This window comes from Calypte anna, chromosome 7, assembly GCF_003957555.1.
Source record: "Calypte anna isolate BGI_N300 chromosome 7, bCalAnn1_v1.p, whole genome shotgun sequence".
Lineage (NCBI taxonomy): Eukaryota > Metazoa > Chordata > Aves > Apodiformes > Trochilidae > Calypte > Calypte anna.
Window position 1 is genome coordinate 2290764 of NC_044253.1, and position 25799 is coordinate 2316562.

At 39.8% G+C, this 25799-nt stretch overlaps 1 protein-coding gene across 1 annotated transcript in view; it reads right to left on the reverse strand.

Moving 5' to 3' along the window:
* The window catches only part of ACVR2A (activin A receptor type 2A), a 63956-nt gene that overhangs the window by 5807 nt on the left and 32350 nt on the right, over nt 1–25799 (reverse strand). Inside the window, exons 2-9 of the mRNA XM_008503182.2 lie at nt 24989–25193; nt 22730–22839; nt 21199–21353; nt 6552–6695; nt 5320–5463; nt 2731–2876; nt 1675–1789; nt 313–451 (exon numbers count right to left, since the gene is read on the reverse strand). Of these exons, the coding sequence (XP_008501404.1) occupies nt 313–451; nt 1675–1789; nt 2731–2876; nt 5320–5463; nt 6552–6695; nt 21199–21353; nt 22730–22839; nt 24989–25193 (1158 nt within the window). The remainder of the gene's footprint in view (nt 1–312; nt 452–1674; nt 1790–2730; nt 2877–5319; nt 5464–6551; nt 6696–21198; nt 21354–22729; nt 22840–24988; nt 25194–25799) is intronic.

The window sequence follows — 25799 nt, forward strand, 5'->3', positions numbered from 1 at the left end:
ATAGTTTTCAGATAAACTGCCTGGCACTGGGACTGAGAGGCTGAACTGGGGAGGAATCAGACAGATCAGCTTGGGAGCTGCCCAGGAATTCTTTTTCCTTACCACGACAAGAATGTGTGAATCCCTGGATCAGAAAAATTTCACCTGGGATTCCAAATACTACAGAGAACAACCTGTGAAGTGGTTACATGATTTTGGTGTTTCCCTCATTTCCTAGGACATTCTGTTACCTGCCTCTATCCACCTTCTGATCTCCTGCTTTAGCTACCCCTCCCACACTCAGTACTTCAGCAGATCAGAGGCACTGCTTACCATCTGCAGCTGTGCAGCGTGATGCCAGTTCCCAGAGGACCAATCCCATGGCATACATGTCTATCCTCAGAAATGCATCCCTTTGGAAGTTTATAGCACCTTCTAGCACCTCAGGAGCCATGTATCTTCGTGTCCCAACCTAGAAAGGAAGTGAAACATAAAAAGATGTACACTAGGAATTAACCACTATCACCACTCTAGCTGGTGCCAACTGTAACACTGCTGTTCCTGGTACCATTTTCTGTCAAAGACCCAAAACTGCCATGGTTGTGCTTGCTTAGGACTAATTCCTGGAAGATTTCTGTATTCTTATATCCAGGAGGTGGTAACGATTTCAGTAATAAACAACTGTGTAGACTGTGCCCTAAAAAGGACACTTAAAAAGCAGGAAGTTCTGAATATATTTTAAAATAACACATCTATGATGTATCTGTCACTGTCACACCTTGTTTTATCTGGTTGAGGATGTCCCTGTTCATTGCAGGGGTGTTGGGCTGGATGACCTTTAGTGCTTCCTTCCAACCCAAACCATTCTGTAACTCTACAGATTTCTTGCAGGTTACAGGAAGGCCACAATTCATATTTTTTCATGTCATAAGGATGTGAAACTTGCTTGGGGGGTTTGTTTCTCCTCACAACAGAAGCATTAAAAAAAAAACCCAAGGAAAACCAGCTGCCAAAGGGCAATTTATACTGAGAAAGTTACATGAATTACAGACAGAAACACCCATTAAATGCAGATTTTGGGAAAATCCCTTCTTTTGGGCTACAGTCAAGGCTGGAATTGTGTCATCTGAGTAAGTTAGAGCAGATGTGCTGCCTGAACAAGATCTACTCCACTGTTTGCCCCTCATGGTAATTGTTTCTCTTAAGCAGTGCTGCTGAGGTTTTATAACCTCATTGTAAGGATGGTATTTTTGTCACCCAACCATAAACTGTCAGGTTCTGCCTAAAATTAAATGCATTTCATTCTCCAGAAAGCTCTGAGCTTGTTATTTTAAAAGTACAGGATACTAAACCAGTTCCCTCTTGTATGACAAGTGCTTGATTAGTGCTGTTGTCACTTCAGGACAGCAACTGTTGCTAGGTCAGTTAGAAACTGGAGAATTATTCCCCAATTTCTGAACAGTCTCTCAAGACAAGGAATTAAACATGGCAATGTGACTCTGCCTTGTCCAAACCCTTCAGTAAGAATGAAAATAATTCTCTAAGAAGAAAGGACAAATTGCCACATTTCTTAAAGGTCACTGAAAACAAGGCTGATGACAAGAGGATCCTGTGCATGAAGAATGCCTGAATTCTCCATTTCCATTCCCATCCAGTCACCAGTTGCAGCATCTCTGTAAAGCCCTCAGTATTTACCTGTCCATGGGTATCCCCTGCAGATTTTCCAGCCTCAAACTTTAAAGCTAGACCAAAATCAGCAATACAAGCTGTAAGATTATTTTTCAGCAGCACATTCTTGCTTTTGATGTCCCTTTCAAGAGAAGGAAAAAAATAATTAGAACTCTTCCCTATCAAGTTCTAAGGAAAAATAAACCAAAGAATGTTGTAATATAAAAGACAATAAAATTATGAAGCAGCTCATTTCAACAAAAAAGTTCTAACCTAGAAGTGCACTTGCACACCTTGATTCTTAGGGGACTGCAGCAGACCACAACTGGAACTATTATTTTATGCTTAAAAATGCAAATGAATTTATAAGCATGTGTGATGCAGAAATAGAATGAAACAGCTACTGAGCACTGAAATCACAGGTCCATAGTGTGTTTGTAACACTCTGAAACATCAACCTTGGTTATTTCTAAGGAAATAGACAACTTCCTGCAGAAACAGAAGATCATGGAGTTGGAACAGGGATTCCCATCCATCCCATGTGCATCTTTCCCCCTCCTCCCTTTCTACCAGTCAGTTTTACTCATTTCAAATCCTACACAACCTGTGGCTTTTATTCTCTTTTTTTTTTTCCCCCTCTATCTTTTGTTTTCATTACCACTAGAATTTCAGCTCCTACTTCTACACCCACCTCATTTAAAAACAAAACAAAACCAAACAGCAATAATCCTGGACAACTGGCACATCAGGACCTACAGTAAATGTTTTACCTGAAAGCTTTCACAGTATTATTTTAAATTATAGATATTAAATTGTTTCAAGCAGCTGCAATACCAATTACTTCACACACAGCAGAGGGAGCTTTAATAATAAATTGTATAAAGAAAGTATTTATGATAATGAACACAATCATCACCCCAAGTTAAACCACCACCTAGACTTCTGCACAGACTGCAGCATATTATTCTTCTGGATCATTCTGGAAGGAAGACAGCACAAAATAATCACTTAAACACCTCTCTGTTTCATACCCCTGAGCTCGAAGCTGACCACGAGCCATCCCCTGGCAGTATTTTCCCCTACCTGTGTGAGATAGCAGGTTTATGTCCATCTTTCAGTCCTGGTATATCTTCGTGGAGATAAGCCAAGCCTCTGGCCATAGTCTGAGCAATATGACACAGCTCATTCCAAGAGACCACGTTAGCCTTCAGAAAGTCTGTTAAGGAACCCTGCAGAGTGAAAAAATTAAAAAAAAAAAAAACAAAACACAAACCCAAAACAGTTACCAACTCGTTTCCACTCTCATCTGCTCCTAAGGAAAACATCAAGCACAAAATGCCTGCCTGCTTCCTGATGGGCCATGGAATTATCCACATTCCACTGCTGAACAATAAAAATTCACTTTTGCATCATCTCTAATCCATGAAGAAAATCCAGATGCATTCACATCACCCCAACAAGGAAAAAACCCCACAAATAACTCAAGTTTGGCAGCCACTGAACTGCACTTCACTGTCAGTGGGAGCCAGACCAGAGATGTTTTCCTTTTTCCAGACAACCCTGCTTCCAGGAGGGGGATTTAGAGTCACAAAAGTCACAGCTCAAACCCAAATTCAGGATGCTGCTGCAGGGTGTGTGTGCAGTTTCTAAGTCCAAGCACCTCCAGTTTCACACAGTGAAATATTCTGAATAAAGAGATAATGTCAAGTAAAATAAAAATCTGGTCAACACAGAGCACTTATCTCCAAACTCACTCCTCCAGCCTGCTCTACAGGCACATTTGCATGGATTTGCATATCACCCAGTTGGTGAGATGTCAGTGTCACAAGTTACTGTGTGGAAAGGCAGCAGAAAAGGGAGAAATGAGCAAAGTGCTGTCAAGCCGTAGGGGCTGCACTTCAAAAGTACTAAAAACTCCTTTTTTCCATTAGGAGCATCTCAGGTGCCACCTTTGCAAGACAAACAAGGTATTTCAAACTCTTCAGACAAAAAAAAAATCAAACAAAAAACATGATAAGAACCTTTCAGAAAGGCAAATTAGGTTGATATAATCCACTCGATTGTAAAGATCTGTCAGAAAACGTTCAGTAGTTAGGCAATTTTATTCCTCTCAGTGATAAAGCAGAGGAAAGTGGGACAAAAACACCAGGATGAAGAAAGTAACACTCAGAACTGGGAATATGATCCATGAAACAGCCCTAAGGCATCAGCACACCCAACCACACGGATCTGGATTGGTGTTTTCCCAGCTCTGCTGCAGGAACATCTCCCTGATGCCTCTTGGACTCTGCCACTGACAAGTTTAAGTTTGGGGCTTTTTTCCTTTGCTTTTCTACTCATATCTGTGACACTTCTGTGCACTGAAAAACCAAAACAAAAAAGCAAACAAAACAAACCAAACAAACAAAAAACCAAAACAAAGCCCAAACAAAAAATCCCCCAAACAAAACCAAACCAATCAAACAAAACCAAACAAAGCCCAAGCCAATCAACACAAAAAAACAAGCAAAAAACCCCAAATCCACAAAAACAAACCCCCCCCCAAAAAAACCCCAAAACAAAAAAAACCCAAAAAAAAAAACCCCAAAACAAACAAAAAAACAACCCAAAACAACAACAAAAACCCAAAACAAAAAAACCCCAAAACAAAAAATCCTAAAAACCAAAAAAACCCCAAAACAAAACCAAAAAAACCCAAAAATCCCCACCCAAAAAACAAAAAACAAAAACCCCAAAACAAACAAAACCAAAACCCCAAAAAAACCCAAAACAAAAAAACCAAACCAAAAAAACCCCAAACAAAAACCCCCCAAACAAAAAAAACCCCAAACAAAAAAACCCAAACAAAAAACCCCAAACAAAAAAAACCCCAAACAAAAAACCCCAAACAAAAAAACCCCAAACAAAAAACACCCCAAACAAAAAACAAACCCAAAACAAAAAACACCCCCCAAAAAAACCCCGAAACAAAACACCCAAAAAACCCCCCAAAACCCAAACAAAAATACCCCAAAACAAAAAAAAACCCTAAAACAAACAACAAAAAAAAACCCAAACAAAAAAAAAACCCCAAACAAAAAAAACCCAAAACAAAAAAACCCTCAAAACAAAAAACAAACAAACAAACAAACCCAAACCCCAAAACAAAAAAAACCCCAAACCAAAAAAAACCCCAAAACCAACGAAACAAAAAAACCAAACTAACAATCTGGACAAACCAAAGCAGCCAATGTTGTCCTAATTCCATTTATGTTTCCTACAGTGGTTATCAGAGGTCAATGATATATATATGTATATATATATGTATGTGTTACTTCATTCTTATGGACACAAATAAACCAAAACTAAAGCTCTGCAATCTTCACAAGATTGAGCTTACTGAATGAATTATTGAATTCAGGCACATTTAAGTGGGGGACTTCAAAAACATTCAAAAAAGCAGAATAAATTTGTTTTCTAAACCAACTCCTCTATTCACTGAGGACTGATGACAACTTTCTCAGCTGGCTGAAAATCAATTAATTAAATTAACTCAGATCCACTGCAAAGAGTTAAGCTATGAGACAGCAAAACCCAGTGAGTTTTACTGTCTCATGTTGAGCTTTGTGACAGATTTCCAGGGCTGTTCTTCTACCATGACCATAAAAAAAAAAAACAAGGGACTGCACACACCTTCTCATGAAATGCTGTAATTAACCAGAGATCCACATCAATGCTGGTGCCTCTTTTCTCTGCCCCAATGAACTGCAGGATGTTGTCATGCTTCATCCCAGGCAAACTGTAAATTTCATACTCGTTCTGCCAGGATTGTTTGTCCTTTAAAGGAGAGAACACAAACCAAGTCAATAATGAGAATAAGAGTTACTTCTCCCAGCAGAAGCTTCTTCCTGTGATTTACTGTTTGTAAATGATCTGTTAAAAAGACTGAAACCTTTTTTTTTTTCCTCTGGCAAGCCAGATTTACACCCTGCAACCCCATCCTGTGCACTACTTTTTGAGGCTGATTATTTTAAAGTGACAAATGTTTAGGTAACAACAAGCTTTGTGCTGAAACACCTTCCTAACATCTTCAAAGTTCTGCAGGACTGTCTCTCTCTGCATCTATTATATATTAACATCATGTGGATATTACCTGAGAAAGCAAATGGGTATTTCATTGAGCTTAAGAACCACATAAATTTGTAAACAAAGTCTCAGGTGTGATTTGCTGCCTGAAACCAGCAGAAACAGCTCTTCATTTCTTCTAGAAGGGTAAGAACCTGCAGATGAGTTTATTCAGCAAATCAACACTTGGTTAATCCTCAGGAGACACAAGGACATCTCTTCACCTCAAGCAGCAGTGGGAGTTTTTAATAAATGCAACATTTCTCCTGTTGGCATTGGGTGGGATCACTTTGGACTCTCTAATAAGAGTGGATCTTGAAATTGTGAGCAGAACCTGATCTAAAACATGGCTTTCAACTTGCTGGCAAACAAGCTGCTTCACTTAACTGAGGAGCATCTAGCTGGAAAAATCCCTTTAAAGGTTTTCATTTTGGGACTTCCCTCCCTGAAGTACAATTTAAGTACAAGTTAATTTGAAAAACAAACAAATTCTTCTCAACTGATCAAGAGATGTGACAGCTGCTTAAACTATTATGCCAAAAAACATCTTTTTAATGACTGGAAGCATATATAAATTTCACAGTTTGTTTCAATAACATTTGTGGCATTAAAACCAATATTTTATTATCACAAAGCTCTACCTGCCCATTTTTCAGCTGAAGCCATGTCCTGCTTTAAGAATTTCTTTGACTTACTGAGCTTTCCAGGATATATTAAGAATTCTTAAAAACCAAAGCATCTCCCTTGTGCCTGGAAAAGCTGATTCCAGGTTGTTGTATTTCAGAGGAACTTCTGCTTACCTGAATAGGGAATATTTTGACTGCAACATACTCGTTCAGGAGCTGAGCTTTCCACACACAACCAAATCTTCCTCTGGCTTTGATCTCCAGTAACTGCAAAGGCTTCAAACCCATCAATGGTGAAGGTGGTGGTGGTCCAGGATCCTGCAATCAGGTGTAAGCCATAGATAAACTCATTTTTGTTATTTCCAGGTGCTATCTGAGGTGACAGCACTGGAAAGAAAGGCTTGGAAACTGACAGAGCCTTGGTGTCACCCACCCAGCCCCCTGGCAACACATTCCCCAAACAAACCAGAAACAAAACCAGTGACCCCTTCTCCACAGGGAAAGAAAATGGGATGGAAAACATGCTCAGCATTGAAGTGCAAGCAACAGAACAACAGCTACAGTGGAAATCTGTCTCACCACATGTAAAAAGCACAGCAGGAATGAAGGAATAAAGATAATCAAGCTTTACTTGTTACTTTTCTTCAAGTGACAGAGTTAAAATGAGCACCTTTGATATATTTAAGGTTTGTGGGGGGATTTTTTGTTTGTTTGGCAGCCATGTGACATGTTTAATCCTTGGTTCCACAGCCTGGTGACACTACCCAGCCACCCATCCATAACCACGTGCCTAACACTGCATTCCCTGACCCAAGAGCTGGGGAGCAGAAGACCTCTACCCCAGGAATGTGGCAGAGCTGAACCAAAGCCCCTCACTGTCTGCTGCTCCCACCACCACTGAGCTGATCCCAGCACAGCTCCACTGCTCCACAGAAACACAAACTGGTTTGGGATGGAAAGGATCCCTTCAAGATTGTCCAATCCAACCCCTGACTTGCTCATGAAAAGAGAGCAAGGAAGGATGGAGCATCCAAAGTTTCTTCCAACTGGTGACCAAAGCTGAGACTTATTTCTCACACAGCTGCAAAGAAATGAATTATCATAGAATCCCAGACTGGTTTGGGCTGGAAGGGACCTTAAAGCCCCCCCAGTGGCCCCCCTGCCATGGTCAGGGACCCCTCTCCCAGCCCAGGGTGCTCCAAGCCCCATCCAACCTTCAACACTGCCAGGGCTGGGTGAGCCACAGCTTCTCTGGGAACCTGGGACACCCTCACCCCAAACAATTTCTTCCTAAATTCTCACCTTCCCTCTTCCAGCTTGAAACCATTCCCCTCATCACCCCATATCCTTGGACAGAAGTCCTTCTCCAGCCCCTCCAGGCACTGGAATGCTGCTAGATCCCTGCTTGGACTTTTCCAAGCTGGGATGTAAAGTTCCAACCAACATGCAGGTGGCACCAGGAGCCCATCTCAGCAGAGAGGTAACCCCTTTGCCTTCAGAAACCCCTCAGCCCCATGCAGAGAGCAGATGGGGGGCAGAGGAAACCAAACATCACCATCTCTCTATGGGGTGGGCTGTGAAGAACCCACTTCAACCTCCTGATCCACTTCCATCCCTCCCAACTTGTGCTCATGTAGACAGCCAGCAGGTTCTTGCCATGGGAGTGCTCAGCTGTATCCCAGAAACAAATGGAATTTCACCTGGGAGGTGACCTGGTTACATCTCCCAGTATTTGTGCTTTCTTCAGGGGCTATCCCAGCAATTCCTGTTCCAATGTCTCCACCAGCTGGGAAGTCCAATTGCAGAGGAGAGACAGCTCCCACCCAGCTATCCACATAACCACCCAGTCAGCCTCTGCATCCCAGAATACTCCACAGAACCAAACACCACCTCTTCTGGCTGATCCCTGATTTTCTGCAGGAAAAGAAGTCAAGTTTTGGTCTGTAGTGGTCAAGAAGCCAAATCACCAGGAGTGGCACTGGGGGATGCAGCTCCACCCTTCCTTCCACCACCCCCCAAAATTAGTTTAAACCACAATCTGTTCCTCAGCCCAAATTACTACAATTCCCTACAATTTAGTACAATTTCCCTACAAATGTCAGCAGCAGTGTAAGGGCTGACTGGATGGGAGATGGGAGGAGAGAGAAGGGCTGAGAAGTGGCACTGCAGCTCTCCTGAGCACACAGAACCGTGGCACAAGTCTCAGTGTCACATGAAATAAAAAAAATAAAGTGAGAGGCTGGTATTATTTTTTAATTATATCCACACTGCAGTATACAATGAAAAAAGCCCTGAATTCTACTGCTCAAAATCCCCTCCAAAACACACATTTGGCTTCTTTTCCTTCCCAGAGTCACAGCTGCAATGCTGTTTCAGAGAGAGAATAAAAAACACTGAGTTGTTGCTTCTAGGAAACAAATGAGAGTACTCAGTAGTGAAGTATTTCAGCACTTGAGTTAGCAACACAAAAATCTTGTGCAGGTTAAAGAGGCATTTTCTGAAGGGCTGTGGTTTTAAGTATACTCTGCTACTGTGAGGATGGAGCAAAGTGGTTCTGTATCCAACCCCAGCCTGGAGTAGATTAAGTGCAGAAATAAATAAATCACTCTCTTGGCTTTTATCAAACAAACACATTCTTCAAGAACAAATTTCTTAGGGATTCACAGCACCTTTAAGAAAGTGTAGCCTAATTCCACAAGTTACTAACTGTGAGAGAAAAAGTTTGAAATCTAAATTAAAGACACTACAATACAATCCTCAAAAAAAACCCATTAAATCCTTTCATAAATGTGACATCAATACATGCTTCAATTTGTTACATCCCAGTTACTGGGGTTTTACACAGAAAATAAAGTTCAAGAGTTAAGTCTGCCTTCTCGTGCTGCCTTTCATCCACTGCCAAAGCCTTTTATGAGTATCCTGGGCACCAGGGAAATCCCTGTCCTCAATCTCTAACAGTTACAACTCCAACTAGAAATGATGCCCAAATTTACTCCCCAAAGCCCACTCTAATTTGTAAAAAAACCCCTGAGCTCTGTACTGGGGATTTAACATCAGGCCCTCAGACACCTTTTTAAGGCTGTGAAGCAGTGACCTTAATGAAGAGCCCAGTTTGTGGGACTAAAACTCCCACCTCACTCCACTTGAGTGGCCAGACCAGGTCCCTTGGCTCTCCATACGCCTCCACCCCAAATCCCTGCCAGTATTTTCAAGCATATTAAGAGAATTCTTCTCAGCCATCAAGAAAACAACCACTGCAGATCTGATCAGATCAAAGATCTGATGAAAAAATTCACAGCATCTATCCCAGAACTCCTCAGTAAAAAACACCCAGGGAAAAGTGATGTTTGGTACTTCCACACCACTTCTCATACACCTGAATTCCCCATGTCCTAGAAATTCCTGGTGTCTCAAACCTTTCCCCAATACCTTCTCTAGCCACCTCCTGTGGTTCCCTGCATGTTCCCCTGTTGTGCTGAAACACTTCTACAAAGTCAGAACTTCAGGTGTTCCAATCAGCAGCATCCCACACCCACAAAGCAAACCGAATCCTGGCTTGAAGTGGAAAGCAGAATTGCATATAACTAAAAATAATCCTTTTTCAGGTTTTTTTCTTAATTTTATTTCCTAAAGAATTTGTTTAAATCAACAAGCCTCTCCTCTAAAAAGACAGCTCCTACTTTTATACAGCAGAATTCCTTGATGGGATTTTCAACCTGCTCTACTTCTGAGCAAAAATGTTTCATGTGTCACAGGCATCATTATTTTTGTATGGCTTTTTAAAACCATCTCTGTGGCACCCAGGATGATGATATAATGTGAGTAAAGATACTGGGGATATATATTAGCTTGCCACAGCTGTCAAAAAATAAGGGCCCAATTTCCCATTCCTGAGCTTTCCCTCAGCCTGATTCTGGCAGCAGGCAGCAAATCAAGGCAAGACCTCATCTTGTCAGAAAGCTTTTATTTATGTTTCAGAAGCAGGTTAAGCTTTCTGATAATTTAGAAAATTCAGTCAGTTTGCAACGAGGTGCAGGGTAACACTAAAAGCAAAGCAAGGCAGAGGGGAAGCAGGGTGCTCTTCGGGGAGTGATGAGCCCAATGTCAGCACTTCACCTCCCCTAAGCCATGCCCTGTGCCAAGGCTGGGGCAGTCAGGAACACTCCTGCTTCACAGCTGTCAGATAAAAGCAGAAACAGCACAAAAAAAACTTGAGCAGAAGTGACTGGGTCAGAGGATGCTGAAATACCCATCACTGAGCACAACTCTCCCCTCAAAACCATGGAGAGTTAAAACCAGAAGCCTGGGTTGGATGGTGACCTCAAAGTCCTGGATATCTCCTTAGGTTGTACCCTGTATGGTTTTCAAACCTCAAAAAAAAGCTTTTTTGGGTTTTTGCTACCTGGGAATTGCAGTCTGCTGCCAGGTAGCACATGAAAGTCACACCCGAGGAGCAGAGGGAGAATTATTGGTGGAATGGCAACTTCCAGAGCAGGTTTCCTGAAGCCTTTTCATGAATGGTTCTCCAAGGTCAGAGGGAAGCTTAACAAACATGAAACTACAACTCGATCCAAAACCTGACTTACTCAGCAGGTTCACAGCCCCAACCCAGTCCCTCAGCACTGGAGTTTATTTCCAGTTGTGCCTCTCACGTGGCATCTCCATCAGGTGATCCATGATGTACAGCACAGGGTAAGGAGGGCCAATTGATTACCCAAAACTGAAATTGTTGTACACAAACACTTCTCTTTCCCAGCTCCAAAATATCAACAAGTTTCCAAGCTTCCAGAGCACACCCAAGCTTTCTATGTTAAATGGTGCAATATTTCCCCATTTGTCACCTTCATTCCACAGCTTGCACCGTACCACAGGATCACTGAACTGGCTTGGATTGGAAAAGGACCTTAAAGCTCCCCCAGTGCCACCCCTGGGACACCTCCCCCAGCCCAGGGTGCTCCAAGCCCCATCCAACCTTCAACACTGCCAGGGATGGGGCAGCCACAGCTTCTCTGGGAAGCTAGGACTCAGCTCAGCACCCTCACACCAAACAGTTTCTGCCCAATATAGTGGACAAGTTCTCACTGAAAGGTTCTGATGAGCAGCTTGGGTGCTTCCTCCCTTTCCAGCTGGGGACTGGTTCATTTTCAACCAAATAACTGGTAATGTTAAGATCCAAATACAGTTAAAGGAGTCCAAAAATCACTGAAGTTTGTAATTATCTTAAAACTTAATTGATCATTTTTACCAAACACATTCCTTTTACATGGCAACAATTTTTCTCTTTTTCACCTCACAAAAATCCTTTAATTTATCATAGATTGTAAACTTAATACCCAAAGTAATACAGATAACAGAATACAGTAACAGAACAGATACTCTAAGGCTGTCACTTCAGCTCCTTCCCTAACTGGAAGCAAAACAGTAACACAAATACAGAAGAACCTCTTAACTCTTTAGATGCAAGATATCCAGGAAAATATTTAAATAGCACCACTGTCCTTTCTTCTATATTATTTTTAAGACTATTTTAAGCTATTAAAGACCTACAGAGACAATGGAAATTAAGCCTTCATATTACAACTCAAATCTTAACTGTCTTCAATATTCAGTTTTAAAGCCTAGCAACAATAACCAGGTTTTTGACATGCAGCTTTCAGTTACTTGTAGCTTCATGTGAAGTATCAGTATTTTAATGCAAGTAAAAATAACTTCTGGCCAGTGGAAAAGTCAAAAGGAGTGATTTAATAGTGAAGGAATATTTTCTCCACAGATCATCTATTTCTCCAAGCTCCTACATCCCATAAAACCCCACCAGAGTCAGAGGATGAAGACCACAGAGCTCAGCTGAAGGCATTTCACAGGTGAGAGACAACAGACACCCAAAGACAGGAGACAAGTGGGCAGGAGATGGTGTTTAATTCCAGGGCAACCCAACAAACCAACCCCACCTGGGCTGTTTCATTACCAACCCTTGCAGATATTTAACTCTGAGGAAATACAGTGAGTTTTAAGAAAGCTGTGAACAGACTGAATCTGTGTTTTTAAACCATGCATGCTTACAAATTGCTTGTCCAAAATACTGAAGAAAAAAAAAATTGAATTCATACCAAAACAACTTCTCACAAGTCCACAGAAAGTTCCATAACCATGAACAAACATCAATGCATCTTACCTCAATCATTATATGAAAGGCGTGCTTGTAGAGAGGGGAAAAAACACAGGCAAAATAAATTACTATTTATACCAAGAACAGGATGAAAAAACCCAGCTTATTAGAAAGGAGACAAAATAAACTGCTTGTGAAGTCACAGCAAAAATATTCATGGGGACAGCAATACTTCCCTGTACTAAAAGATTATTTAAAATAAAAAAAAAACTCACCATTGATGTGTTTGCAAAGAAAAATGTGCAAAAAAAACTTAGCTAGCTGAATTGATTTCTTAATTAAAACCAGAATTGTCTGTCAGAGGTGTATAAACAGGCATGTCACTGCAACACCAGTGTATAAACATGCAGAAAATTAAACATACAGACACAGAAGTTATGCAAACTTTTTCCTTGTTATGCTCCCAGCCGTACAGGAGAGGGCAGCGTTGTATTTCTGAAAATTCCCTGCAATTACATAGCTGAGGAAAGGGAAAACTTTTGAACGTCCAAGTTGCAGCTAAACCTGAAGCAAGTAGGTCATCATCTACTAGGTCCTTTTTACTCCATTTTATCAATAAATCTGACGTTTTAGGGGTGTCACTTGCACCCGAAAGCACTGTACCTAGAGAAAGGAAGATTTCAATACTCAGGATTCTTCCAAGCAAGTTTTTGGGATGAAATGGTACAAAAACTTCAGTCCTAGAGCACTGTCACTGAAATGTAAAAGGACTTTAATGCCACGAGCTGACGTGTGCTGCTTTCACCTCTTTTTGTTGAGCAACCTCACTGCCACTCGAGCAGAGAAGCACTGAGCCACCTTCCCTCCTCCTCCTGCATTTTTTTTTTCTTTCCCTGAGCCATTTTCTCAGTCCTTTAGCATTTGATCACACAGATGCTGCAAGAGGATGGAATTCAAACACTTGGAGGATTGGGCTGCCACCTAACAGCAACCATCCTATTCTTCACGCTTTCCACATTCCTAGGATGCTACAGAGTGTAGGGCCATCAAGAAGCTTTTTTTTTTTCCTGCAGTTGAAAACTGCCCAGCACACACTTAGCATTAACTAAATAATTAATATTGTGAGGGCTGAAGTATTTCTTGAAGGTTGGATTAGTTGGGAGCCAGATTTATAAATACTGGAGCAGAGTTTGCTGCCACTGCCAGAGCACTCAGGACCATCCTTCCTCCACCCCAAGAGTCCCAAGCAGATTTCTGTGGGACCTGTACAGCCCACCAATATTTTGGGGCACTTTATAAGGGATGAAAAAAACCTCCAGACCTTCCATGCTTCCTGTACTCCTTTTCCAGAAACAGCAGCCAAGCAAAATAAAAGGATTACTCAATCAGGGAGTCTGATAGGCAAGGGATACTGAACAGAGGAACAGAAATCCCTGTCCTCCTATTTCTACTGACCCAAGGAGTCACAGAACAGGAAACTTAAAAAAATTTAAAAGTATTGCTTGTATCAAATACTTACTCAACAAATGTCTTTCCTGTGAATGAAAAAATTATTGGTTATTTGCTCAGGTCTATTAAAATTCTTCAGCTCCTGAGAATTATGTAAATTCCTCAGAAATAAGAAGAAAGATACATGAATCAAACCTTTTTTTTTTTTCCTCTCTTGCCATAATGAGAAACTGCAAACATGAAACTGTAAGAAACGAGTCCTCTCCCCTGCCTCTCACTGCTCTCTTAGGGGCATCATCTTCCCTCAACACTGAGAAATTATCCAGGAAATTTTTTCAGAGAGATTTAAGCACATCACAGATCAGATTTTAAAATCATTGCCCTTCCCCTCAGACTACAGCCCAGCACCTCAGACTTGGCACTAGAAACCCAAGTTAATTTAAGCAAATATTTGCTTTATTGTTGCAGAAATTTAGATCACTGTCATGAAGACAAACTGGGAGCAATGAACACCTTCCACACCAACACCAAATAGTTGTGATGTACACACAGGTTTATATAAACACATTAACTGCCTGAAAACTCCTTTTAAATGCTTTATCAAGGATTGGGGAAACAACTGTGATATTCAGTAAACAGAGAAAAGAAAAAAAAAAGTGTGGTTTTCCCAATTTTTATCTGTTTAATAATGATGGTGTTCAAAATAAATGCAAATTGTTGTGTAACAAATTAATTGTCCTAATTCCTTCATCTGTTCTGAACTAGAGAGATCTGCACCTTCACCCTCATCAATCTCTTTGGAGGATGGAAGGTAAAATCAAGCTGCATACCCTGTGAAATGCTGAACTCTCATCCATTTACTTTCAGATTACCTGAAAGACATCAGACTAAAGCATTCAGGAGAGCAGATCTGAGGGCATGCTGCAAGCTGGACTTCATTACAGAAAATGAATTAAAAACCCCTTGAAGGAGAGTAGCCAATTGCAGGCTTCACACACAGCAGTATTTCAGCCTCCTTAGGATTGTTCCAAAACACCACCTAAAATTACAAACTAAAAGTGGGTCTTCAAGAATGCAGACTGGTTTGAATATTACTGTTTACAACAAATGAACAGCAGCAAGAAATTCTTCAAGGTAAATTAAATACAGTGCTGGCAAAGCCTTCAAGTGCCTTGTCAGTCATTCAGTGCCTTTTTGCCAAGTCAAAATTTAAGAGGTCAGGAGCCCAAGCACTGCCCACCCCCAGCCTCATCAGATGGCTGCAGATCCTCCCAGACCCACTCACTAAACTAAACCAACCTTTTAATAAACCAGGAATAAGGTGAAGCACTGAAAGCATCCTGTTTATGAGGCAATGTTCTGCTTGATCAATGCAGAAACACAAAGTAACTTCAAGTTGACTGCAGAAATAAATTTGGAATTTTTTTTTAATTTTAATTGCACTTTAATTAGAAAGTTCCCTTTAGGATAAGGTACCATAAGCCTGGGTTTTGTATTTTCTTACCTCTTGAAGATTTAAAAAGATAGAGCTGCATGTATGGCTTATTTAAATGGAGACAGCTCATTCTGAAAGCAAATTAACAATTCAGGGAAGTGCTTTTTATGGCATTTTTTTGAAAAGCTCTCAAGATTTAGAACCAAAGTTTTGGGCACTTGGCTGTATATGGGGCACTGGAAAAGCAGCACTATGCATTCTGTTTCCTATTATTTGTCATACAAATTCTTCCCCCTCTTAAAAGTTTTAAGGAGTTACTTATCTGTAGTTACAGGGCTCCTTATCTCCAGTAACTTTCCTGCTGCATTCTCACAGTATTTGGGGGTTTGTTTGGGTTTTTTCCCCCTTTAAACAACCACATCTGTTATGCCCCAGGACCACAGAGGACAGGAGCAGCTCTTTCTCCTGTGTCACCCCAGCTATTGATTGGAACCAATTCCAGAAAAAATGCCTGGAATTAGTCCTGCAGATATGGAATGCAGTCCTGGAGCATGTGAAGTCATGCACACATCTATCAGGCCCAATCTTGAGATCACTCAGCTATTCCTTTTTAATACCAGCATTGCCACCCTTTATATGTTAATCATTCACTAACCACAGATGTGTACCCAACCTTAACTCCTTCCCAGCAAGCCACAAGCTCTAACTCAAGCTATTTAAAGAATAAATTCTTCCTCTTCTTGAGCTCCATCTTTCCTCTGTGGATCAGGTTGTTTTGGTTTTGTTTTTTTTTTCCCCATTTCACATAAGCACTTGGCTTCTCCTCCAGATATTTTTCAAGTAGCTATTAAACTTCTAGGTCTGGAATAAGTCCTTGCAAAAACACCTCTCCCTTCCTTAATTTTTCAAGTGTTTTAATGTTGCCATTAAAATATCTACAGTATAAAAAGAAAAAAAAAGTGGCTGAAAGACAAAAATGGAAACCATTTTAACACTTGATTTCTTCATTCTTCAGTGCTCAACTATAATTTTCCTCGTGTGGCAAAGGGATAAAGATTATCCTGAAAATCTCAAGTGCACCAGATACATTATTTGACGTAGTAAAAGTTAATTTAGAGGATAAAAAACAACAAACAAAAACATTTCCCCATGTCAAGCATAAAATTTCTCCAGCTACTTGCTGAAAACAAACCATTCAAGTTCCACACACAAACTCCTCAGCACAAGTTTGATGGCCTAGACCAGATGTCCAAGGTCAAAAACTGCAGCAAAGAGCAGTTCTTGTTTTACTCAATGTTCTTTTCTTATTAGTTCAACACAGATTTTGTTTTTCCCCTGCTAAACTTGCAGTCAGACCTGCAGTCAGGAGTTCAGTTCCCATCTGCCACTGTCAGGGATTTTTTCCACCATCGTTATTCAGCTCACGTTCTGGGATAGTGTTTTCAAGTCATCATTTCTTAGAGCTGACACTGAAATATCAAAAATCATATGAATGACACAGCTACAAATATTTACTCATACTCAGGTGTCCTCAGGAAAACAGACACTGAAGGAGGACTGTCACAGAATGATTTGGGTTGGAAGGGACCCCTCAAGGTCACCCTGCAGTCAGCAGGGACACCTCAACCACATCAGGGTGCTCAGAGCATCCTCAAATCTCCAGGGAATATCCCCAGGGATGAGGCCTCAACCACCTCCCTGAGCATCCTGTGCCATTTTTCCACTGCCCTCATAGAGAAGAACTTTTTCCTAACCTATCAAAACACAGAATGATACAGTAGTGATAAGAGGCAACGTGCAATCAACCCAAATCAGAGTGGTTTCAGATGCTCCAATGGTTCTTAAACCTTGGTGCACATGACCCTGCAGACCAGGATTCCTGCCCAAACACACAGGACTGGTGAGGTTGGTACCATGGGGCCAAAAAAAGACCCAAAATGAAGCCCAGACAAGGCTGCTGTGCTCAGCACAGGAAATACCAGGTGAAAAACTGAAAGGGAGTGATCCATAGGAGGTTAAAAATCAGATTATTTTTCAACTATGTTGTCCTCGTCTGAGGAAAGAAATAAATGGCAATTCCTAGGAGCCAAACTCTTAGGGACATTCTAATAGACAGCAGCAGTTTAAGTAGGATCTGTGCATTCTGAGATTTAACTTCATGGTAGCATCAAACAGGCCTAGATTAAGGTCTCCTTGTGCTTGGTGATTAAAAGCATGAAGCATCTTTGACCCAAATAACTTCCAACATCTCAGAAGAACACACAAAAATAGGTTATGAAAAAAAAAATGACATTATGTGAATTTGTAAAGCTTTATTCCAACCCTCTCAGCATATGACTCTTAATTTAAATACAACACAAACCAGAAAAAGCAACTCTGTGATCCAGCAAGATATTCATAACTCGGGCACTCAACAAAATGTACAAGAGGTTAAACTCTCTTAGCACAGTATGGATGGAAAATGTGAGGAGCTACAGCTCTGTGAGCTGATAAAAACCCAAAGTGTTACTTGTGTCAGTTATGCTATAAAATAGGTTATGGTCCTATCTATCAGATGACAGAGTGGTAACACCACAGTTTGTAATTAGCACTGACTGACAACTCTGGCCTGAGCTCAAGAGATGTAAAAAATAAATGAGCATAACACATCAACTCCCTGCCATCCACATTCACATTTCCACCAGAAATATCAGTAGGAGACTGGGGGGAAATCTAAACTACCCCTAATTTGAGAGTGAAAGCCTCTGCTTGGTTTCCAATGTCCCTGGTACTCATGAGTGAAAATTAACTGGGTGACAGTAACTCATTCAATGTAAAAATAGACAGCTGCAGATATTTAAGGTACTCATCAATTTCTCCTAAATCTGATCAGACATACTAATGTGTGCTTGCTGCATGATTAAATAAAATAGAGAAAACTAAACATGTTGATAACTCATTTAAGAATTGAAAGAGTGACAGATTTTATAAATCCAACAGCTTTAAGCAGGCAGCACCCCACAGGGTGGTAAGGAGAGGCAGAAGATGCACATAACCCAAGACTAAGGGGAGCAAGAGGAGAAGCCCCAGGAGTCTGCACCAGCACCCAGCTCTCCTGGATCCCAGCCCTGGGATCCCTGAGCACTCCAGACCCACACACCAGCAAGGAGTACCTCAGGAGTTAGCTACTGCAGCAATCCCCTTGACCTCTCCACCCAAATACCTGAAAGTAAGAGGTAACAAAACACCAAAGGAGCAAACACCACTGTCTACTGCTTGCCAATCTTATACCTAACACGTACACTCACTGTATTGCATGAAATTTAAAAATAATTACCTGTACATTGAAGGGAACAGAAAGTTAATCCAGGCAGCTGTGAACCCAGCTCAGGCTGTGCAGGAACTGCCTGCCTGATACAGGCAATGCTGTGCACCCCTTTTACTTTCAAAATAAAATTTCTCAGACTTGTCTGTCCTTTCTGTATCACCACAGGTTCCAGTAGTTCTTCTAGCACATTTCTTTCCTTTGAAATACTCCAAACAATGCCTTTCCCTTTTGCTCTCTGATTTTTTTTCTTTATTTCACTTTCTAATTCTTCCAGGATTTCTCCTTCTTCAGTGTTACCTCATTTTTATCCTTATTCCTCACTTATCCATCCTTTAACTTCTACTGGAAGATGAGTACCAGGGTGTACTGCACGAAAGAACTCCCATTTCCTTACAGGAATAAACCAGGTAAAGAGAGAAAACCTTTAGCTGTGTGTCTTACAGAAATCCCTGTCTTCTAGTAGGCATCTGCTTTATAACCAAGTTATCCATTCTATCACTTATTACAGAAGGATTTTAAAGAGAATCCATTTGCCTCCAAACTCTACCCATGCTCTGGTTGTTAAATACAATATTCCTGTTTAATATATTAATTGCATAAATATTTAAATGTTTGTTACATGGTTATAAAATTACTTGTTCTTTTCCCTCTTCCTGCTTCCTCTGTCTCCTGCTCAGATCACATCTAATCAAATTTCAAGTGGGAAATACTGCTCTGCTCCATGTGGGAGAATATTTAAACATTCCATTTCCATAATAATTTCATTTAGTTTTTCAGGTAGAAGAAGCTTTTCCTGACTTTCCACATCAAGCCTTAATCTCTATTCACCACAAGATAAGAAAATGTTATTACACCATAACTAGCTCAAGCACTAACATATACTTATCCCAACAGATACAATCTGAGCATTAACTAAACAGGTTATTACCCTATTTATTAAAAAATTATGACGTGTCCACTCCTGTACCAAACATAAACCATGCAAAAAAAGTGCAATAAAAAGAATATAAAAATTCAAGCTCTTGGTATCTTGCACATGTGTAAGAAAAGCAAGCAAATGTATCACTTTATCCACTACTTAATTTCTTTAAGTCTAGAAGTGAAATTGCATGCTGAAATTATTCACACAACTAGCAGTTATGAGTTTGATCTTACAGTGGAGACTACCAGGCTGATGCAAAGTCTCAAATCCACAAAAACTGAGATGGACAAAATAATTATGCTAACAGATTGCGTGAAGTTTGAGGAGCTGCAATATTTTCTGCAAGGACAGGAAACATACTTTTTTCCTCTAAATTATGTTCTTTTCATTTGGCAAGAACATATGCCCACTGCCTCCCCCCAAATTTTTCTTATCTATTACTACAAAACTGAAAGCAAAACAACTTGATTTATCAGCCACAGGCAATACTGCTTCCAGGAACATCCTAGAGTCAAGCAGCAGCACCAAAAATATCAGAGAGGCTGGCAGTACAGTGCAAATGCATGTAAATCCTTTTTAAATGCAATCCTACCAAAAATAACAGGTGTTTTAATTTTGTTTCATCAGAAATAGCATCCTTAGATCACCACTGTGTGAGAGCCAGCATATTCTTAGTGGTCACTGCACTGAATTAGGAAGCTTAAATTCAATCCCTGCTACAAAACCCCAAGTGTTGGGGAACCCTGGGCAAGTTGTTTCTCTCTCTCATTTCCACTGCCACATTAACATTTCTGTTAATGTTTTCTACATCAGTCTAAAGGAGTTTGCTGTTTTAACTCTTAATTCTGGTATTAATACTCATCACATCTCCAGAACCAGCTGGAGCCTAACAACAGGAAGAACTATGCCCATGCAGCCAAAGAAGGTTTGCTTGGAGAAAACAGAGCCAGTTCACACTTCCAATCTGGAGACCACAATTCACTGTATTTTCTAAGTAAAACACAAGCACTGCTAAACCCCAGACATTCTGAAGATAAAACACAGAAACAAGGGGACAAAAGCCACGAGCTGAGCTAAGCCAAACCCTGGAACTATGCATGAGCTAAAGATTCTCTTCACATCCCCTTTAGCTGACAGCTGTATCCCAGTTCCATGTTTTTTATAAAATGGCTGAGCTCCATTTTTAAGCTAAGCATCACATAAAGCTCAACCACAAGGACCTGAGCACAGCTGTACACCAGTTGCAGACACACTGTCCCTTTTAACTCTGTGGGAGTACAACCTTCCCACAGGAGTACAACCTTCCCACAGCTGTCCAGCAACAGCCTCTGTGCCACCTCAGCTTGTAGGTGTCACTTTTCTCCTCCCAAACAGACAGATGTGTAAAAACATTAATTAGTTGATCATACATTCAAAGACCAATTTGTCTGACTAAGTAAAGCTTAATTTTCTGCTTTTGCAGCCCACAAGCATTAGCACCTCTAAGCCAGGAAAGTAACAAAGACCACCCTGGGAAAGATGCACTCCCCTTTCTTTCTCCTCTTCCAAAATTGATTTTACCACTCAAAATAAGAAACCCAGAATCATAACACAGTGATTTACCTGGGTAGGAACAAGCACTGGAGGATATGCCAGCTTGTGATGTCTGTACATCCAGAATGAAAAGAGCACAATCACTGCAATTCCCATGATAGGCACCAATGAATACAGCAAAGTGTTGAAGAGAGGTGGCTTAGGTGTAACAGGGTTGGAAGTTGCTGGAGAAAATGAGAAACAAAACAAAACCACAGCTTTTAAGGAACAAAAATCTAATGTTTGAAATGTCTAGCATCCTGATTTTCTGAAAATTCTTGCACTCAGGACAAAAGGCCAACAATATTTGATTCAATAGCATACTCTGACATAAACAGACATAAATTTAAAAAGGCAGCACTTTAGAAAGCACAGAAATAACTTCTATCACTGGATTTACACATCAGCACATCTAACTTTTGTCCTCCTAAGCTCTGCCTATCTACAGCCTCTAAGGAGTTTCTATTTTAAAAAGATTGTGAGAATGCCATCACTTAATGAATGAAAAGAACAATCAATACAGCAGCTAAGCCTTTGAAATACATACAATAAGATAGCATAAGTAGAACAGGCCAGAAATAATCTGCCAGGGTTTCTATGCACTGTTGCTTTGCTGAAAGTACGAGGTCTCCAGCTGAAGACACTCCCCACTGGACCCTGAGAAAGGCTCCAGGGTCCTGGTTCTGAGGCAGCTGGTGTAGGGGCAGACAGAGACCCCTGGGGCAACAGAGCTTCCATGAGAGAAGAATGTCAATTATTGCCTTAGCAGTATCACTGACAAAAAAAAATGACAAGAACATTATTCTTGGGTCAAAGACTATTGTACTCTCATTGAAAATGTTATTTAATAAACAACTTCCTCTGGCTATTTGGTACATAAGACATTTGCTGTTTTCAGTTCAGTTATTAACATTATTCAGTTTTCCAACAAAGATTAAATTCTTCACTGGAAGAAGATATGCAAGAATAATCAAATCATCGTTCAGTTATTGCTTTTTGAAACAATTATTTTTTATGTCTGGCTATCTGATTCTCTTTGTAACCTGGGAGGAAATTCTCTCCCCCTTTTTAAAGGTTACTTTGTCAATTTACAGAGAAATTCAAAGGTTCAATTACTTCAAAGCAATAGTGACAGTTTTGTTTCAGAAGAGGAGCATTCATCGAGGGGGGATGATACAGCTCTTAGCCCAATGAATTATAGATGGTTCCAGAGGATTAACTATACAATTAAGGTAAGATTTGACAGCGACTTCTGTATCTTAAAACAGCCAATTATTTCAGATTATCCTTCCTTCTCACCCTTTGAAAGGAGCTGAAGCACCTTGTATCAATTTAAATGACTTTTAGTACTGAGAACCTTTCAACAGCAAAGAACTGAACCGGCAATTTTCTAAGCTCTTTACACATCTCACACAGAGCCCTATCATCTGGGAATGATGAACTTTTTGGCAGGAAAATCTGACCACAACAGTTTGAAGTCTTATCTCCTGAAGAGGCACAGTATTAAATATTTCTGAACTCTGCTAAACAGCTCCCTCAGAAATGTGTTAAGACAACTTACGCTGCGTGACCTCCATTTCTGGGAAATAAAAGAAGCGCTCGTTACACATGTTGCCCTCACAGCAACAGAAAAACACTTCAGGGCTGTCTCTCTTCTCTATGCAATCACTCCTATTAAAAAAAATAATAATTAAAAACTTAAATTAGTAAATTTGTCATTTTTTGTTCAAGAGAAAACATGATCCTACTTTAAGTGAACTTCCTTAAATCATCCCGGGTAACGTGGTACCCAAGTAAGAATTAAATCTGAACAAACAATTTTGATCATTGTTTTCCACTGCAATGAAATAATAATAAAGCTGAAACAGCACATTTCTGCTTAAAGAGTTAAAGAAAACCACCCAAAAGCTGACAAGAATACTGAAGAACAGTTCATGATCTAGATTTAAACAAGACAAACAAAATCAAAGAGCCAGTGTCTAACCACACACTCACAGTACAAGGTTGCATGGTTTATGCATTAGTGGGAAGGACAATTTATTATTTTTAAATATTTTTTTTAAAGAAAAAATATGAAAGTCCTACAATTTTCCCTACCTACATGATGCTTAGCAATAGTGCTTAATTTCACTCCATGAATCAACTGCAGGAAAGGAGTTTTATTAGCAAATAAGATGAAACCTTTTGAGTCAAGAAATTAAAACAGGAGTCAGGCAGGAGATGACAGCAGAAAGAATATAGAAACTCCACAGAAATAGCTGAGGATTTTAAATACAGCTGAAGGTTGTGAAAAATTTGTAGGGTTCATCTTCAAAAAAATAAGGTTATTTTATGGAACCAGCTTTTACAATTACTCTGTACTGTAATTCCCATAAAACATTTCTTCTTTGATGTTCTTAATCTGCTGTTGTTTGGAGTTCATCGTGCTGTACCTCCCTGTTTAATAAACCACCCTTCACTCCCAGAGATAAGGTTTTGTTTAAGGGCTATTTTAGACAAGCAAGGCAGTGTGTGTTCTTATGACAAATTACACTTAATGAGGTCTTAGAGCCAGACAAATTTTTACTCAGTTTTCAGCTATTTCCTTAACATCTTTCCTCCATTTTATCTCTTCTTCCAATTTCTTGTTTTTGCTTAAGGGAGAATTCAGCACCATCTTCCTGTAGACTGCTTACACATATATGTAGAACTAGAAGATTAAAAAAACCAAACCAAAACACAAGCAAAACCAAAGTACTTCCCTTCCTGAGCACTTTGCAGTTACCAGATACTAGAAGCAATAAATAAGATTTCTTTAAAATTGTCCTTTGCCTTCCAGCATGGCTGAATTTCAATCATGCTGTGCAAGCAAGCTTGCAGATGCTTTGCTACTACACTGGGAAACAGATAAATCAGAACTGCTATCCACTTAGCTTTAAACTGTCATTAAAGGAGAAAACATCCTGGTGTGAGAGGAAACTTTATTTGGTCAAAATTACTATAATGATTCCTTCTATTCATTTGGCACTAAAGAAACACAAAAGGAAAATTTTTAAAAACATTTTAAACATTTTTAAAACATTACTTTTGGTAAAGAATTTTTTTTATACATTTTAAAGATTTTTTTAAATGCATTTCACTATGCATTTAATTTTTTAATTATCTCCCTTTCCAAAGAATAACTGTTTTGGTCAAATAAAACTTAGCACCATAGTTAAAGAACAATAATACCATTTCTTAAGAGAGTCATGACCTTTATTCAGCCAGCATCTAACAAACCCCAAGCCCTGCTGTTACTGCTCACAGGGACTTGCTAGACCATCTGTTATTAAAAAAAAAAAATTGAAATAAAGACTGGAATTTTAGAATATTTGGTGTCTACTGGAGCTGCCACTGAGGTGATCTTTTTAATAAATTGGCAAAATGCTTCCACATTTCAATAAAGATTAGACAGGATATGCTGACTTTCCTACTCCAAAGACTTTGGAAAAGTCAACTGTGGAAATTTGAATTCTGGGTCAATTACTGTATTTGTACTGTTTAGCAAGAACAAATTGTAAAAAAAATCTATTACTAATGGCCTAAAAAATAGTATTTTTAAGATACAGGGAGTAACAGAAGGTAAAACATGCTATTCTGCAAACATGACAAAAGTACCTAGATGAATCCAGGTCCCTAAGCAGAGGTGCTCAAAAAAATAAAAGATGTGGATGTCAAAAACAAGGTTCAGAGACTGAAAATAATTTGCCTCAAGTACTGTTTGCAGAGGGGAGGCTGCATAAATTAGGGACAGGCCAAATAGTTCAAAATAAACTGAAGATCTCTAAGAAAACTCACTTACCTGTCATAACAATTGATGTCATCTAGCCAGCAGCCTTGCTTCACAATTTCAATTGATCCAGAAATATTCTTCCACGTAGCAAAGCAGTGTTGTCTTTTATCTTTATCACCATAACAAGGTTCAATCCCACTGCGGTTTGTTTTGTCTTTTTCCCAGTTAGCATTGTAGTAGATACACTGTGTTTCTGATCTGCCAAGTATGGCACCTTTTAGGAATGAAAAGGAAATCCCAATTAAATGACATTTAAATCCCAATTAAATGACACTCTGAAGGATGAGACACACAAACAGTCAAAACAAGGGTGCACAAAAATCATCCACTACTTGCATCAATATACCCTCTCCCCTCTTTTTTTTTTTTTTAAAGAAAGAAAGAAAACATCTAAAGTTCACCAGCACTCCCAGTAAGCACTGAAACATAAAACAAGGATGCTCTGTTAAGTCAGAAAACGACTTGAGTAACTCAGCAAGACTTGAAGGAATAAAGAACAAGTTTGTGCAATACTTCTCCCTCAACAGCAGCATCAGAGAAAAATTAAAATGCTGAACAATGAACATTTAGTTGTAAAAGTAACCAAACAAGGAGTTTTAGCTAGTAGACTTAACCAAATGTTTTTGGCTCTCTCACTACACATGCCAAAAAAGCAATTTGTGCATGCCAGAAACCTAGACCCACCTAATAAATTCATTTTTAAACCTTAATTTTTATACCCCTAGCTTTTCATTTGCCATGTAACTTCTTAAAAACAAAGCACTGAAGTGTAAGACACATTGTGCTGAAATAGTATCTTCCATGGAATTCTGATTTGCCA